A 16,738-nucleotide genomic window follows, 5' to 3' on the forward strand; every position below is an offset into this window, starting at 1 on the left:
CCTCAAGTGGCTTAGAAACCACACCTTGAACAACCTTGGACCCCACATCCCCTTGCAATGAATGCTAAGCCCAGCCATTTCCACGTTCAAGTTCAGCAGCTTTATTATCCCCCAGCAGCCAAAGTTCCCTTAGAAGGGGGCTTTGGGAACATGAGGGGCACAGCTGGTCCAGTGCAAACTACAGTACTTGAGTCAGGCCCTGAGTGAGTGCCCGGGAGTCCTCCCTCACTCCCTGCCTGTGAGGAGGACCCAGTTGGCAGGAGGCAGGCTGCCTGGGGCTCATCCACTGCTAGAACAGCCCCAGACCTGCAGAGTCCTAGACAGGTCTCAGCCGGGTTTGTGGAGGGGGTGAGAATGGGGATCCTATCACCAGAGTTCTAGATCCCATATCCAAGATGACATAAATAAAAAAATAAATAGTATTGCATCTTTTCCCCCCCAATTCCGTTATAAAAACACAAAGTCCTCGGAGCTTGGCCTTTTGGCCTTGAGGAGGCGCCCTGTGCGAGGGGCGCGCAGAGTGGCTGGCTGGGAAAGCTGGGAGCAGAGGTCATCCAGGCTGTGGTCCTGAGCGTGGCCCTCGGCCAGGGTGAACATGGGGTACCGTTCTGTGGCTGAAGAGGAGCTGAGAACCTGTTGGAAGGCAAGAGTCTCAGCCTCTTAACAGTAACCAATCCCAGAGCCCAGTAGCCACCCAAGGGCAAAGGCACTACCACTCACAAACAATGAAAATGGCCCTGGGATATCTATGGGATCTACTATAAAAACTGAGTACCCCTTCAGATGAACAGGTATTGGGGGTACCTGGAAGTTCTGGTGGCCATATTATACCACAATAAGGGTACTACAGAGACCAAAAACCAGGTGAAATTGATGCAGCTGCCCCCAAGGCAGTAATGCCCCAAGCCTTTTAATTCACATCCCATTTTACTCTCGTCAAATAAAAGCTGGGATTTTTCCATCTTGTAGACACCATAATCCTTGCCAAATTTTTCCTTCCAGTAGTTCTAGGGATAGAAGTCCAGCCCTTGCACATGCTAGGCAAGCACTCTGCCACTGAACTACATACCCAGCCATTTTTTTTTTTTTCAGTACCAGGGATTGACCCAGAGGGGCTTAACCACTGAGCCACATCCCTAGCGCTTTTTTATATTTTATTATTGCTCAGGGCCTGGCTAAATTGCCGAGGCTGGGTTTGAACTTGTGATCCTCCTGTGTAAGTCTCCCAAGACACTGGGATTACAGGTGTGTGTTACTGTGCGGAGCTCCTCAGCCCTTTGAGACAGGGTCTTGCTGATCTGCCCATGTTGCTCTAACTTCTTATCCTCCTGCCTCTGCCCACTGAAAAGCTGGGGTTATAGCCGTGTGCCACTGCCAACCACAGGCACTTTACCACAGAGCTACATCCTCAGCTATTTTTCTTTTGAGACTGGGTTCAGAAGTTGCTTAGGGTCTGCTACAGCTGGCCCCAAATTTGTGATCCTCCTGCCTCAACCTCCCAAATCACTGGTATTACAGGCATGCATCACCACATCTGGCCTAAAGGGAGACATTCTTTACATTTTCTAAACTATAACAGCCTGCACCGCCAGGTCTACTGGACTCAGGTCTTTGTCCTCTTTTAACCCCAGCCCTGCCTGTGCCTCCCACCTTTCTTCTTGCTCACCCTGGTCAGCTCCGAGCAGAGCTTCTCAAACTCCTTCCTGTCTCCAGCATAGAACCCCACGGTACAGCTAGGGTCCATCTTGGCGAAGGCCATCTTACGGGGTGAGGTACAATGGAAAGACTGAGGCAGAAAGATGAGGGAGGTTCAGAGGAGTCCAGCTGCCTCTCCATTAAGCCCAACCCCACCCTGGGGAAACCAGCTCACCTCCAGGGGAAAATCAGCCTGGCTGACATCCACTGTTGGCTGGCAGTAGTGGGGGTCCAGGTAGAGCAGGAAGTCATCTGCAGGGGGCCAGACATGAGCAGGGGAAGGGCAAGGAGGTAGGGAAGGGCACAGTGGGGCAAGGCCTACCCTGGTAGCCGATGAAGTACAGTGAGTGTCGTGGCTTGCCCCCCATGATGCCTAAGCACAGTTCTGACCGCAGTAGCTCCTGCAGGGAGGAGAGGGGGCAGAAGCAGAGGCAGGTGGCATGAGGCAGTCACTCAAAACACTTAGCAGACACCTACAGTATGTAAACCCAGTCCTGTGCTAAGCCCTGGGGAAGTAATAATGGTTAAGATGAACACACCCCTGCCTCATGGAGCTGACATTCTAGTGTGGGAAATGAACAAGGACGATGAACTACTTATTAGAGATAATAACATTATAGAAAAGGATAAAGGAGGAAAGGTGGCTTGAAGTTTTATTTACTTTTTTTTTTTGTGTGTGTGTGTGCTGTTGGGGAATGAACCCAGGGCCTTGTACACACTAGGCAAGTGCTCTATCACTGAGCTACAAGTCCAGCACAAGACTTTGCAATTTTATTTATCATTTATTTACTTACAGTACTGGGATTGAATCCAGGGGCACTATACCACTGAACTACATACCGAGCCCTTTTTAAATTTGAAACAGGGTCTAAGTTGCCCAAGCAAGACTTGAACTTGTGACCCTCTTGCCTCTGCCCCCAAGTCACAGAGATTAAAAGTGTGTGCCACTGTGCAAGGCAGACTGTGATTTAATTTCAATTTATTTTATTATTTTTTATTTATTTATTTTAGTTTTCGGTGGACACAACATCTTTGTATGTGGTGCTGAGGATCAAACCCGGGCCACATGCATGCCAGGCGAGCACGCTACCGCTTGAGCCACATCCCCAGCCCCTCAATTTATTTTTTTAAGTACCAGGTATTGAACCCAGGACTGCTTAACCACTGAGTCACATCCCCAACCCTTTTAATTTATTTATTTGGGGAAGTACCAGGAATTAAACTCAGGGGCACTCAACCACTAAGCCACATTCCCAGCCCCATTTTGTATTTTATTTAGAAACAGGGTTTCACTTAGTAGCTTAGCACCTCGCTTTTGCTAAGGCTGGCTTTGGACTCGCAATCGTCCTGCCTCATCCTCCTGGGCCACTGGGCTTAAAGAGGCACATGCCACCATGCCTGGCTCTCAGACTCTGCAATTTTAAACAGGGAAGTCAGCCGGACATGGTGGCACACGCCTGTAATCCCAGCAGCTTGGGAGGCTGAGCCAGGAGGATCGTGAGTTCAAAGCCAGCCTCAGCAAAGGTGAGGTGCTAAGCAACTCAGTGAGACCCTGTCTCTAAATAAAATACAAAATAGGGCTGGGGATGTGGCTCAGCGGTTGAGTTCACTTGAGTTTAATCCCAGTACCAACAAAACAGGGAAGTCGGAAAGGCCTCATTGAGAGGTGAGGTCTCAACAAAGACCTGGGGGATTAGAGAGGGAGGCATTGGCAGGGCTAGAAAGAAAGCTGTCCTAGTACAAAGGGAACAAGTACAAAGGTGCAGAGGCAGGGGTGGTGTGAAAACAGTACAGAGGCCCATGTGACTGAAGCAGAGTGACAGAGGAGTCTGGGTGAGAAGTTCACGGAGGTGACAGGAACAAATGGTTCAGCGCCTTGTGGGCTACGGGAGAACTCTTGGGTGCAAATGCATCTGGGTTTTTCCAGCTCCTGGGCCTTTGTCTTGCTGTTCCTTTTCCCTGGACCACTTCTCTGGTTCCTCATTTGCTTCTGGGCTGGGCAGGGGCTTTCCCATGCTCCACAGCCATCCCGTGCACCCGTACTGGGGAAGTTTCCTTCCCTTTAGAGTCCAGGGCACAATGCCAACTTCTTTTTTTTTAGTTGTATATGGACACACTATCTTTATTTTTTATTTATTTTTATGTGGTGCCAGGGTCGAACACGCATGCTCAGCAAGCACTCTATCGCTTAGCTACAACCCTGGCCCCAACAATGCCTTTTTTTTAAATTACTTTTTTTTTTCCTTTTTGGTGTGCTCTCCCATTGAACTACATGCCCACCCTCTAATGCCAATTTAATCACAGATCATGCCCCTCCCACTGGACACATTCAGAATTTCTGCCTGTTCTGTTCCTCCCTGGATCTCAACACCCAGGACAGCAAGTGGCACATAGGTGCTCCATGACTACTGAAAAAAAAGGACGAAGGGATGAAGGAGACATAAACTGCGATCCGAACCCAAGCTAAAAAGGTGGAGGGCTCCCAGGTGGAGATGCCAGAATCTGTGCAAACCTACCTTTACGCAGGGCACGTACACTGGGTTGAGCGTCTCACCACCCAGTCGCACAGGCACCAGGATGACCACAGACTTCCACTCAGCTGTAGGGTCCGACCTGGCCACCAGGCGTGCCACGTCCGCCTTATAAACTGGGGGGATGACAGGGCAGCAGTAGGTCACCTTCCTACCTACCCTTCAAGCCCTGGAGGATGGCCCTCAAACCCCAGGGGCCCAACCTTATCTGTACAAGCTCCTGGTGAGCAATAACATCATTGTCAGCCAAAAATTTCTAGTGCCCTCCAAAACTGCCAAACAATCCTGGGACCTCCAGGCACATGGGGATATCCCCATTTAACAGGGTGACTAAGACACGGAGACCAAGAGCATAAAACAGAAAGCAGCAGCCTCTCCTTCTAGGTCAAATGCCCCTCTAGAGTCCCAAGTTCGACTGGCCCCCAGTGACACAGCACCATGGTTTGCCTATATAGAAATGGGAGCACCAGGTACTTTGTCCCTGTGTGTCCCTCTTCCACAAGTCCACTCTTTACTCTTCCCCAACCCCCATCTCCTTCCATGAGGCCTCTTTCCTGGCTCCCAGCAAATAGACTCAACCCTTTTTGGAAACCCCATTCTCTAAAAATCAAATCTTGTCCCAAACACCTACAATTTTGCTTGAAAATTTATAGGTTATGCAGATTCCCTGACAGAAAACCATAGTGCTCCTGTCAAGACCCTTTTAAACTGATTTGGAGGGTAGTGGGATATTATAATAATAACTACTACTTAGTGAATATTGGCTCGTGAAAAGACTGCTCTCAGTACTTGTATTATTGCTTGTATTATTGATTCACTGAATCCTCATGACAACTCTCTGTGGCAGAGGAGACCAGACAGACCTCCAAATGTTATAATCGTTAGAACAGCAAGAGTGAATGGGACAGGGGAGAGGGAGAACCTTATGTTTCTATCAAGGTGAAGCCCCTGAAGTTTCCTCTCCTGGTTCTAGAAAGAGGCAGAAGAAAGGGACCCTGTATACCTTCTAAGCCATGGGCCTAGAATCCTTCCCAAGTGTTCCTGTACCCCAGAACTTTTCTCAGTCTCTGAAAAAGGTGAGTCCTAAGGGGCAGTTAAGGCAATGACTGGCTCCTAGCCCCTTACCTGTGCAGTCCTGAGAAACATACACTACCAGGCGGGTGACCTCTGAGCAGCTCTCCACAGCTTTCCTAGGGGTAGAAGGGAAGGCCTGAGTTCCTGGGGATACATAGCAGCTCCCATATTCCCTGCAGCTGTCCTCACCTGAGGATGTGTGCCACCAGCGATGGCCCATACCAGTCACCCGCCTTCTTGCCTGAGCTCTGTCCCAGCTCCACCAGCCGATGTAGACCGAAAGGGGCCTGGGGGTGGTCAGCAAACCAGGACACAATCTGCCGGTGCCGACGTTCCTGTTCCAGCTCAGGGGTGCCCTGAGCCCAGTGTGGGGACATCCAGCGGGCAGGCCCACGGTACCGGCTGGGAGAGGCCACCCCTGACAGCTCAGGGGGAAGCAAGCCTGTGCCCTCGGCCCATCTCCAGTCTGGTGGGGATGGAGTACATAGTCAAATAGTGCTAGTGTGTGTATGGAGGGACACAGTTCCCATTTATTCATATTTTACACACAATTCTGATACTTCTGAGAACCATAAATTTAATTATAATTTTCACATGCCTGGAACTCCATATTTTTTCTTTCTGTTTTTCTGGTGATACTGGAGATGGAACCCAGGGCCTCACACATGCTAGGTAAGCATCCTACCACTGAGCCACACCCTAGTCCTTTTTTAAATTTTACCTTGAGACAGGGTGTTGTTAAGTTTCCCAAAACTTTCCATCCTCCTACTCCAGCCTTCCAAGTAGTTCAGACTTCAAGCACGCACCATTTCCCTTCTGAAACTCTTATTTTCCAAACAACTCTCACACTCCCTAAAACTAATCACTTAACACACCATTCTAACATGGCTTTAAACACTTTGCAAACAGTTTTAACACTGCTGACACATGGTTGGCATTATACTCCTAGTATACTCCTTCCTCTGCAGGCTCACCTCTAGGGAGGAAATGCAGTAGCAGGCCCTGGGCCAGCATCATCTGGCCACTGCGCAACATGCATCCCCAGCCGCAATCGGAGGTCAGGCAGCCCCCCACCAGGGGTGGAAAGTCCCGGCGGTAAGTGAGCCACAGGCGTGACACAAAGTCTCGCTGGAAACGTTGGATGTCACCTACAAAAGCAGACCTGTCAGATGCCATCAGGGACACCTCTGGAAGCCTACCCCAACCCTGGTCCCAGCCTCATGCTCACCTTCGCCCTCAAAACGGTAGCGGCGGCCACAGAGGTGAATGCTGGAGATCTTGCTAAAGCTGGTCCGGCTTTTAACCGCCCAACCTGAGGAGACATGAGGTAGCCAGAGAAATGAAGCACTTGATTGTCAGCAATAGGGGCTTCCATTCACCTATCTGTGAAATGGACATGACTCTGGTTCCTTACTTAGGGATGCTTCTGGAATATACATGTAACACACTCCTGAGGAGGTGGGGCCCCTGGTAACAGCTGCATGTGTGTCCACCAACAACTCAGTCTGATTATTGTACCCATTTTACCGAAGGGGGAATGGAAGCTTAGGGAAGCGAAAAAGCTTGCCCAAGGTCAAACGAAGGAATGGGCGGGGCTTGAAACATTCCCTGTAGAACCTGCCCTGGGTCCACCTTGGGTTCGGCAGGGTGGAGACCCACAGGTGACTCACAGAATGGGAACAAATGGTGGAATAATCAGCAGGGACGGGATTTGGTTTTCCTTGAGTCCCTCCAACCCTGACCGCTAAGCCCCCTCCTCACCATATTTGACGTTGTTCCAGGCAGTCAGAAACTTGGCCTTGAACTTGTCCACTTCGTCCGGCTCAACTGGGGCAGCTCCAGGAGAGCCAAGAGTGGGACCGCTGGCTCCAGAGGGCCCCAGGCCGTTGGGGTCCGGGACTCGAGGAACCCTCGGCCTGCGGCCCTCGGGCCGGCGCGCGTCCTCCGGGCTCCCGCTCCGGTACTGCGCGGCGGCCGGCGACACCGAGTTCATGGACGCGCCAGGAGGGCAGACCGAGGATCCGGGTGGGGGCTGCGGCCGCCGCGCCCCAGGGCGCCCCGCGACCAGGACGCGGGCTCCGGGGAAGGGACTACTCGGCCCCTAGCCCCGGGCTCCCGGGAGCCGCGCGAGCTGCCGCCACCAATACGGCCATCGCCATTTTAGCGGCTCAGGCCCCCGGATGGAGGCGGGCGTAACCCGGCCGCTCGCCCCACCCCGCCCTGAACCCCGTGGGTCCCCCGCCCAGGCCGCCCCGCAAGGACTCGAAGACCCAGATCCTCCCCGCGCCACCCCCACGCCCGCCTTATCGCACCGCCCAGGCGCGCGCGAGCCCCTGCGGCCCTTATCAGAAGCCCCAGAGCCGAGAAGCCCCTCCCCGAACACACCCCCAGGACCGCCCCCCAAAGCCCCGGGGGCGGGACCTCGGCGAGAGGACGCACCTGTGGGCGCTTCTCCTACTCGCGGAACGCCCACCGCGGCTCCGGCCAGGACCGCCTCAGCCCGGGGCGGGTCTTCCGCGTGCGACCCTCGGACCAGCCGTTCCTCTCTGTGCCTCAGTTTCCTCTAGTGCAAAATAGAATTCGAATACATGTATCCACATGAACGAATGTGGAGGGCGTGAACGCCCCCTAGGCGGGCTGTTCAACCCAAATCTGGGTGTTACCCCCACCTTGTGCCCCGCCCGGCAAGCCGAGGCCTATACCCCGGTTTGTCTCTTTCTTTCCTTTTTTTTTTCTTTTTTTTTTTTTGGTACGGGGATTGAACCCAGGGGCACTTAACCACTGAGCCACATCCCCAGCCCTTTTTTGTATTTTATTTAGAGACAGGGTCTCACCGAGTTGCTTGGGGCCTCTCTAATTTGCTGGGGCTGTCTTTGAACTCTGGATCCTCCTGCCTCAGCCTCCCGCCTCAGCCTCTCCAGCTGCTGGAATTATAGGCACGGGCCACAGTGCCCACTGCTTCTTAATGTGCATAATGGGTTCTGGGCTCCAATACATACCTGCAAAAACACAAATCAATCATCTTTTCTTTCTTTCTTTTTTTAATGCTGAGGACAGAACTCATGAACTATCATGTGCTAGTGCTAGGGAAACCCGCTAGCACTGACCAACACTCAGAGGGAGGAGGCAAAGGAAAGGAAATCAAATGCTAATACCTCCAGAGCCCTTACCCCGGTTGTCAAGGTGACCTGCCTCCAGAGAATTGTTTCTCCTACAGGGGCTGTTATTGAGTGCTCCCTTCAGCCTGGACCCCAGGATAGCTTCATTCCCCTCCTTGGATCACTCCACCTTTGGCCACCTTTGGCCACCTTTGGATCAGGAGTCGCTTTGGTCAAAAGTCACCTAGGATAGAGGGGGGAGGCCATGAGAACAAAGAAATTCTAAAATGTATAAAAGGGGCAGGACACCCTACTTCCTCGGGTACCCAGCTCTGGGGCCTCTTCTCTCTCTGCGGAGAAGTCTCTCTCTGCTCTATCCTTTAAATAAAACTTGCTTTCTGCGCTTGCATCGGCGTTTGTTGGGTGTTCAATCTTCACATCTGGGGAAACAGAACACAGCCCTGATGGAAGGACAGGCGGTATCAACTTGCCACCAAAACGAACCTTCATATTAGTAATGCCTGGGGAAAAAAATCAAGTACCCCCGCCCCCCCCCCAAAAAAAAAAATACATACACTATAGTTCTATTTAATATAAACTGGAGAAAATGCAACTCATTGTAGTTCCTGAAGACAGATCATTGGTTGCCTGGGGATGGGAATAGGGAGGAGGGAGAAGGAGGAATTTAAAAAGGCCTAGGGAATCTTTTTTTGAAGGCCAGGCATGTATATAATACCTGGACTGTGGTGGTGGTTTCCCCAGTGTGAGACCTCATCAGATTGTACACAAAAATGTGTGTGGTCTATGATACGTGAATTATGCCTCAATAAAGCTGTAAAAATTTTAAAAGCCTCTAACTCATAAAGATGTTGGAGGATGAGCTGAGTTCATCCTTGTAAAGTGCTTAGCATGGCATTTGAGGGACAGTTAGGGCTCAGCAAGAGCCAATAGCATGAGATGAGGTGACTCTGTGAACCACAGAGAGGGTGGCCTCTAGCGGCCAGTTGGAGGGTTCTGCCTTAGGAACCCAGATGAGGACTTGGATAAGGATATGGACTGTGAAGAGGACAGCCATCTTCCTGACTTTTCCCTCCTCTAATACTCCTCTCCACTCACTCATACCTGTCTCTTTTCTCAAACTAGACAGGTAAAGTCCCACCTCAGGGACTTGCCTTCCCTCTGCCTGGGCCACTCTTCTCAGCATGACTCTTCTTCACTTCCTTCTGGTCTTTAATCAAATATCACCTGCAGGGACTGAGAATGTACTTCAGTGGTAGAGTCAGCAATGCCCTGGGTTCCACCCCCTGGAACACACACACACACACACACACACACACACTGATTCTAGTTCTGCTCCACCCACACCCCAGCCTCCCTCCCTGTTCCCGGTTTTATTTTTTTTTTCCAGAGCAGTTATTACAATCCCACTGTCTTAATCAACTTGCGCTGCCATCACAAATATTTAAACTGAACCACCGAGTGAGATGGTGCATGTCAGTCCCAGCAACTCAGGTGCCCCAGCAGGAGGATCCTGAGTTCAAGGCCAGTCAGGGGAACTTAGCAAGACCAGACCCCATCTCAAAATAAAGAGAGGTAGAGGTGCAGCTCAGTAGTACAGAGAGTGCTTGCCTGGTATGTGGGAGGCCCTGCGTTCAATCCTCAGCACTGGGGAAGAGGGGGGAGAGGGAGAGCGAAAGAAGAGGAAGAAGGGGAGAAGGAGGAGGAGGAGGAGAAGGAGGAGGAGGAGGAGGAAGCGAGGGTGATGAAGACCACAGGGAAAGGAAAGGAAAAAGAGGTACAGGCGCCAAAGGAGAAAGCAGAATGGAGTGGAGGGACAGCAACAGGGTGAAGAGCTAGAGACCAAGGCTGGGTTGCAGAGCCCAGGGTTGGTGAGAGGGGGCTAGGGGTCCTCCCAGCTGACACCCAGGCAGGGGTCCTTATTGCCTCACAAGGGAGAGATGGGCTTTGGAGGCCGCAGATGACCTCGAGACTTTTGATCTGGTAACTCACCCCCAACCGCACTGTGGCCTCAGCTGGTTCCTCTGCTAAGGGAGGAGCCTGCACCCCTGGCCCTTTACTCTCCCTCCCCATGAGGACACCTGTAAGATCAGCTCATCACCTGGACGCTGTCTCTAGCACACAGTCCAGTCACCACTGTGTTCCTCCCTGAGAGGTCTTCCAGGATCCCTGGCATTGGTGGGACCCTAACTGTATTGAATTTTGTCCCCACAAGCTTTTCCTCCTGTGCTTCTAGCCTCCAGGAGGCCAGATCAGCACTCCCAGCCTCTACCACCTCAGTTGTCCTTGCACCCCTAAAGCAGTAAAATGACAATTAGTCATGTGCTGAGAGCCACGGCCGAGTCTGTATGGCCCCTGGCATTTTGCCAACAGTATTGATTGACAGGCGAGGCATTACTATCCGCCTCTGCCGCAACTTTTGAGTTCTCGCACTATTTTGGAGTTCTCATGGGGATTTCCGGGGATTCCCCGAGAGTTCCCATTGGTTGGGGAAGTGCAGGAGGAGGGATTTCCGGGAGAGATATTTCCGGCTGGGGGTTCCTGGACAAGCCTCCTGGCGCGTTCGGGAGGATTCCCCGGGAGCTGTGTGAAGTGTTTTCCTGCAGTTTAAAAATAAAGTTTGTTCCTGCTTCAGTGGCTCGTGATTTGTGCCCAGCCAGACTGCGGCATTTGGCGGCCCGTTCGGGGAACGTCTGAAGCTTCGGGGTAAGTGAAATTGCTTGCCCCTAAGGGAAGGCGAGAGAATGGGCGACCATTTTAAAAAACAATGTGTTCTTGTTTTGATTTGTTTTGTGTTTGTTTCAAGCTGCCTATCCCTAGAATTTTCTCAGGCAGATTGGGAAAAATGGTTGGCTCAAGGTTTGAAGTTGTTCGCCCCTGAGGAAGAGATAGAAATAGACCACAAATGCACATGTCAAGAAAATAGGAAAATTGATACAACGATTTTTTGTTCCGTTTTTGTTTCATCCTGTTTCGGTTTTGTTTTGTGTTATCTTACTGGGTTGCGTTATCTTTATAACAGATTAGAAATTAGTAAAAAACAAACTGAAAGAGTGTTAAGTAAATTGTTAGAGGTTCAGACCATGGAGAAAGACATTTTAGATCAAGCAAAAGAGAAGGTCTCTCAAGCTAGTCAGACAGAGGAAGAAGATTTAAAGGAAGAAAGCTTAGAGGAGAAACAGCTATTAGGGAAAAAGCTACAACAGGAGGCTGCTACTAACACCGTTCTATCACCAGAGGGCGTAATTCAACCAACAGCTCCCCCTATGGAGATAGCTGAGTGGCCCTCAAACCCCGTAGTTGATAGATGGGATCCTGAGACAGGACCTCAAAGATTAGCATGCCCTGTACTTGAGCAGGCAGGAGGGCAGCGAATTCACCGTGCTTTAGATTTCAAAACAGTGAAGCAGTTAAAGGAGGCTGTAACAACCTATGGTCCTCAAGCACCGTTCACTGTAAGCATGGTCGAATCCATTACCAACTTGGACATGACGCCAGCAGATTGGGCTAGTATGTGTAAATCTGTGCTAAATGGAGGACAATATTTGTTATGGAAGGTTGCCAATGAGGAATTTTGCAGGGAGACAGCTAGACGAAATGCAGCAGCCGGTTACCCTCAAAGAAATCTAGATATGTTGTTAGGAAAAGGACCTTATGAGGGTCAACGGCAACAAATTGAATATGATCCTGGCGTATACGCACAAATTGCTGTAGATGCGGTTAGGGCATGGAAAACTTTACAGGGGCATGGAGGTTTACAAGGTCAATTATCTAAGGTAATACAAGGAACTAATGAACCTTACGCTGAATTTGTAGATAGGCTTATTCAAGCAGCTTCCAGAATTTTTGGGGATACAGAACAGGCAATGCCATTTATAAAACAACTGGCTTATGACCAAGCAAATCGTTGTTGCAGAGAGGTCATTAGACCATGGAGACATGAAGATTTAAACACATATATTAAATTATGTAGAGACATTAATGAACAAGGGCAAGTCTTAGCAGCAGTACAACAGGCTTTAGATGCCAGGCCAAAAACATGCTATAATTGTGATCAAACAGGACATTTTAAAAGGAGTTGCCCCATAGGAGGAGGGTTTAACAAAGCTAGATATCAAACGAATAGAATACCGGGTATTTGCCCACGATGCCGTAGAGGGAAACATTGGGCTAATGAATGCCGTTCTCAAACCACCATAGAGGGTATTCCGTTATCAAAAAACAGACAAGGACCAAGTGTTTACCCACGATATCGTGGAGAAAGGCATCGAGCTCCATTGCCAAAAAACGGACAGGGGGGCCCAATGCTCCGGGGCCCACGACCACAAATGTACGGGGCACTGGAGGAACCCAGAAACACCATGGAGGAACCCAGCAACACCATCAGGGTAGTGCCCAGGACACATTATCCATCAGATCTCTCATCAGACGAACCAGAGGAAGCGCAGGGTTGGACATCTGCGCCTCCGCCAGAGCAGTACTAACTCCAGAGATGGGAGTTCAAATCATTCCCACAGGAGTAAAAGGACCTCTTCCCCAAGGAACAGTAGGCTTATTGTTAGGACGCAGTTCTTCTACGCTAAAAGGACTTATGATAAGTCCCGGGGTAATTGATCCCGATTATGAAGGTGAAATAAAAATTATAGCTAGCTCTCCAAAGGGTATATCAGTAATTTCACCAGGAGATAGAATAGCACAGTTATTAATAATACCCAGCCTACATGATAAATTTTCCAGTAGTACTATAGAAAGAGGTTCCAGGGGATTAGGCTCCACAGGTGTAGATTGGGCTATGCTGTCTTTAAATTTAGATTCTCGTCCCATGCTAAAACTAAATATTCAAGGACATGAATTTAATGGACTACTGGATACAGGTGCAGACCTTAGCATCATATCTCGTCAAGAATGGCCAAAACATTGGCCGTTACAACAAGCCACTCAAACGCTTCGAGGCCTAGGAGTGGCGACTAATCCCCATAGAAGTGCAATGGTATTAGATTGGAAGGATCCTGAAGGATGTGAAGGAACTATACAGCCATATGTATTGGATCATCTTCCTATAAATTTATGGGGACGAGATGTCCTAGATCAATTAGGTTTGACATTAACAAATAACATCAATCCAAATGCGCCCACTATTAGGGCTAGACAAGGTTTCAGGAAAGAAAAAAGATTAGGAGAACAAGGCATAGCAGCACCAATTCAAATAGATCAGGGAATAAATAGACATGGACTGGGTTTTCAGAAGGGGTCACTGAGGCAATAAAAATTACTTGGAAATCAGATAGACCAGTATGGGTTCCTCAGTGGCCCCTGACTAAAGAAAAGATACAAGCAGCCCATGACCTGGTCAAACAACAATTAGCGGAGGGACATATACAACCTTCCGTATCTCCTTACAATACTCCCATTTTTGTCATTAAAAAGAAATCTGGTAAATGGAGATTATTGCAAGATTTAAGAGCCATTAATAATGAGATGGTTATTATGGGACCTGCTCAATCAGGGATTCCTCAATTGTCTGCTTTGCCAAAAACCTGGTACGTTTTAGCTATAGATATTAAAGATTGTTTTTTTTCAATTCCAATTCATCCTGAGGATAGTCCACATTTTGCATTTACTATCCCTGCACTGAATCATGAAGGTCCTGATCAGAGATATGAATGGAAAGTACTCCCTCAAGGGATGGCTAACAGCCCAACTATGTGTCAAATTTATGTTAACAAAGCAATCCAGCCACTTAGAAATCAAAATCCTAAACTACAAATATTTCACTATATGGATGATGTATTGTTAGCACACAAAGATAAAAACACATTGCTAGAATGTTATGCCACACTTACAAATTTATTAAAAAATTATAATCTAGAGATAGCAATAGATAAAGTACAATTAAATTTTCCAATTAATTATTTAGGAGTTCTATTATCCTCAACCATGGTCCGTCCACCAAAAATTCAAATACGAGTAGATCAACTCAAATCACTTAACGACTTTCAAAAGTTATTAGGAGACATAAATTGGATAAGGCCTTATCTAGGCATACCAACAGGAGAGTTGGGACCTTTATTTGATATCCTAAAAGGTCCATCAGATCCAAATTCACCCCGCATGTTAACGCCTGAAGCAAGAAAGGCATTAAAAATTATTGAAACATATATGGAAAATATGCATTTGGATAGAATTGATATAACTTTGCCTTTATTATTTATTGTAATACCAACAAAAAATATTCCTACAGGAGTATTTTGGCAAGAAGGTCCATTATTGTGGATACATTTATCTTATTCTCCTAACACTATTCTTACTAGGTATCCTGAGGCTGTAGGACAATTAATACTCAAAGGAATAAAAGCAGCAAAGGGAGTGTTTGGAATTTCTCCCAATAAAATTATTACTCCATATACTATGGATCAAATTGATGAGTTAGCTAATGAGTTAAATACTTGGGCAATAATCATGTGTAAATCTAATGTTTCATTTGATAATCACTTACCATCTAATCCTTTGTTGTCTTTTTGGTCTTCGCATCCTGTAGTTTTTCCAAAAATGACAAGAAAAACCCCTATCATGAATGCTCCAAATGTATTCACTGATGGGTCAAATAATGGTACAGCAGCAGTAGTTACCCCTGATCAAACTTTTACATTTTTAGTACCCAAACAATCAGCTCAAAAGGTAGAGCTTAATGCAGTTTTACAAGCTTTTGTGATGTTTAAAGATTCTGTATTTAATTTATTCTCTGATAGTCAGTATGTAGTTAATGCTATAGTATCCCTTGAAGATGCTGGCAGGATTTCCCCTTCCTCTACTGTTTTCTCTTTGTTTTCTGCTATACAAAGTCTAATCTGGGACAGAAAAGATCCATTCTTTATAGGACATATCAGAGCACATACAGGATTGCCTGGAGCCCTTAGTTTGGGCAACGATTTAGCAGATAAAACTACACATGACATACATATTTTCTCTACACTAGAAGAAGCTACACATTTTCATAAAAGGTTCCATGTCAATGCTAATACTTTACAAAAGCGTTTTAAAATAACTAAGGAACAAGCTAGACAAATAATAAAACAATGTCAAAATTGTGTGACCTTTTTACCACAAGTTAATCTTGGAGTCAATCCTAGAGGACTGATACCTAACCATATTTGGCAGATGGACGTCACACACTTGCCACAATTTGGAAAATTAAAATATTTGCATGTTACAGTTGATACTTCTTCCGGATTTTTGATGGGCTCCCTTCATTCCGGAGAAAAAACTAAAGATGTTATAGCTCATTGCTTACAAAATTTTGCCACTGTGGGCGTTCCAAAACAGTTAAAAACAGATAATGGTCCTGGTTATATTTCTACCTCTTTTAAACAATTTTGCTCATCATTTGGCATTACTCATATAACAGGAATTCCATACAATCCACAGGGACAAGGCATAGTTGAAAGAGCTCATCAAACTATTAAAATGTACTTACTAAAGCAAAAAGAGGGAATTGGAAAGGGGTATATGTCACCCAAAGATAAACTTAAAATAACCCTTTTTACTCTAAACTTTTTAAATTTGGATTCCTCAGGGCTTAGTGCTGCGGAAAGGCATATGTGTCCAAAAAATGTACATAAGCCTAAGGTACTTTGGAAGGATATTCTAACAGGACAATGGAAAGGTCCTGACCCAGTGATTGTCTGGAGTCGGGGTTCTGTTTGTGTTTTTCCACAGGGAGAACAGCAGCCGATTTGGATTCCAGAGAGATTAACTAAAACAATTTCTACAGGCCAAAAGGAAGATGATTTGACTCAAATCCATAACAGCTGATATCCAGAACTCCAGTTTGGCTATTCTTACATCTGCGACAGTGATTAACCAGGATGCTTTTTTCAATATTTATTTTATTATTTGCCTTTTCCCACATCATAAAGTTCTATTTTATTTTTGAGCTCATACAGACCTAGGTTAATGTTTTTCTGATCAGTTTTATTTTTGACTGTGGAGTTTTTAAGCATTGCAATGGAGATTTCACCTAGGTAAAGCTACAAGGCCTTTACTATTGTCTTATGTGTTGTATGTTATGTGTGCACACTTCTGTTTTGTGTTGTATGTCTGTATGTGCGTATGTCCATATATCATATATGAGGAGCGCTCATGAATAAATGGATCCGAATTTTTTTATTCACGTGATTTTAATGGTTTAATTTAGATTGGGTAAACAGCTGTTGAAAATTGTTTTAATATGTGAACAAATAAGGAGGTTAACAGATCTGTTTGTTTACTTTCACCTTTCCTTCTCATTATATTTAATAATTCTGTTCAGGATAATGTAAATTG

The 16,738-nt window shown here is 47.3% G+C and overlaps 1 protein-coding gene across 2 annotated transcripts; it reads right to left on the bottom strand.

Moving 5' to 3' along the window:
* Positions 1–77: 77 nt before the first annotated feature.
* Positions 78–7,500, bottom strand: Atg4d (autophagy related 4D cysteine peptidase). 2 transcript variants are annotated; one of them, XM_046436987.2, is made up of 10 exons: positions 7,062–7,493; positions 6,529–6,612; positions 6,275–6,448; positions 5,490–5,766; positions 5,352–5,416; positions 4,212–4,342; positions 2,018–2,096; positions 1,871–1,947; positions 1,667–1,786; positions 78–633 (listed from the first exon to the last, which is right to left on the bottom strand). In XM_046436987.2, exons 1-10 carry the CDS (start codon positions 7,291–7,293, stop codon positions 448–450), a joined length of 1,425 nt encoding a protein of 474 aa, XP_046292943.1. In that variant the 5' UTR covers positions 7,294–7,493; the 3' UTR covers positions 78–447. The 2 variants fall into 2 exon arrangements, with proteins under 2 accessions (XP_046292943.1, XP_046292944.1); XM_046436988.2 differs by lacking the exon at positions 1,667–1,786 and having other exon boundaries at positions 7,062–7,500.
* Positions 7,501–16,738: the final 9,238 nt, after the last annotated feature.

Source organism: Marmota monax, unplaced genomic scaffold, assembly GCF_021218885.2.
Source record: "Marmota monax isolate L192 unplaced genomic scaffold, Marmota_monax_Labrador192_F-V1.1 WCK01_AAM20220418_F8-fsc00021, whole genome shotgun sequence".
In the NCBI taxonomy this organism is placed as follows: domain Eukaryota; kingdom Metazoa; phylum Chordata; class Mammalia; order Rodentia; family Sciuridae; genus Marmota; species Marmota monax.

Coding starts and splice junctions, on each gene's coding strand:
- Atg4d (XM_046436987.2), bottom strand. CDS start 7,293: ATGAACTCGGTGTCGCCGGCCGCCGCGCAGTACCGGAGCGGGAGCCCG. Junction 5,417..5,489: donor CTGGTGGCACACATCCTCAG/GTGAGGACAGCT, acceptor TTCTACCCCTAG/GAAAGCTGTGGAGAGCTGCT. Junction 1,948..2,017: donor GTACTTCATCGGCTACCAGG/GTAGGCCTTGCC, acceptor GGCCCCCTGCAG/ATGACTTCCTGCTCTACCTG.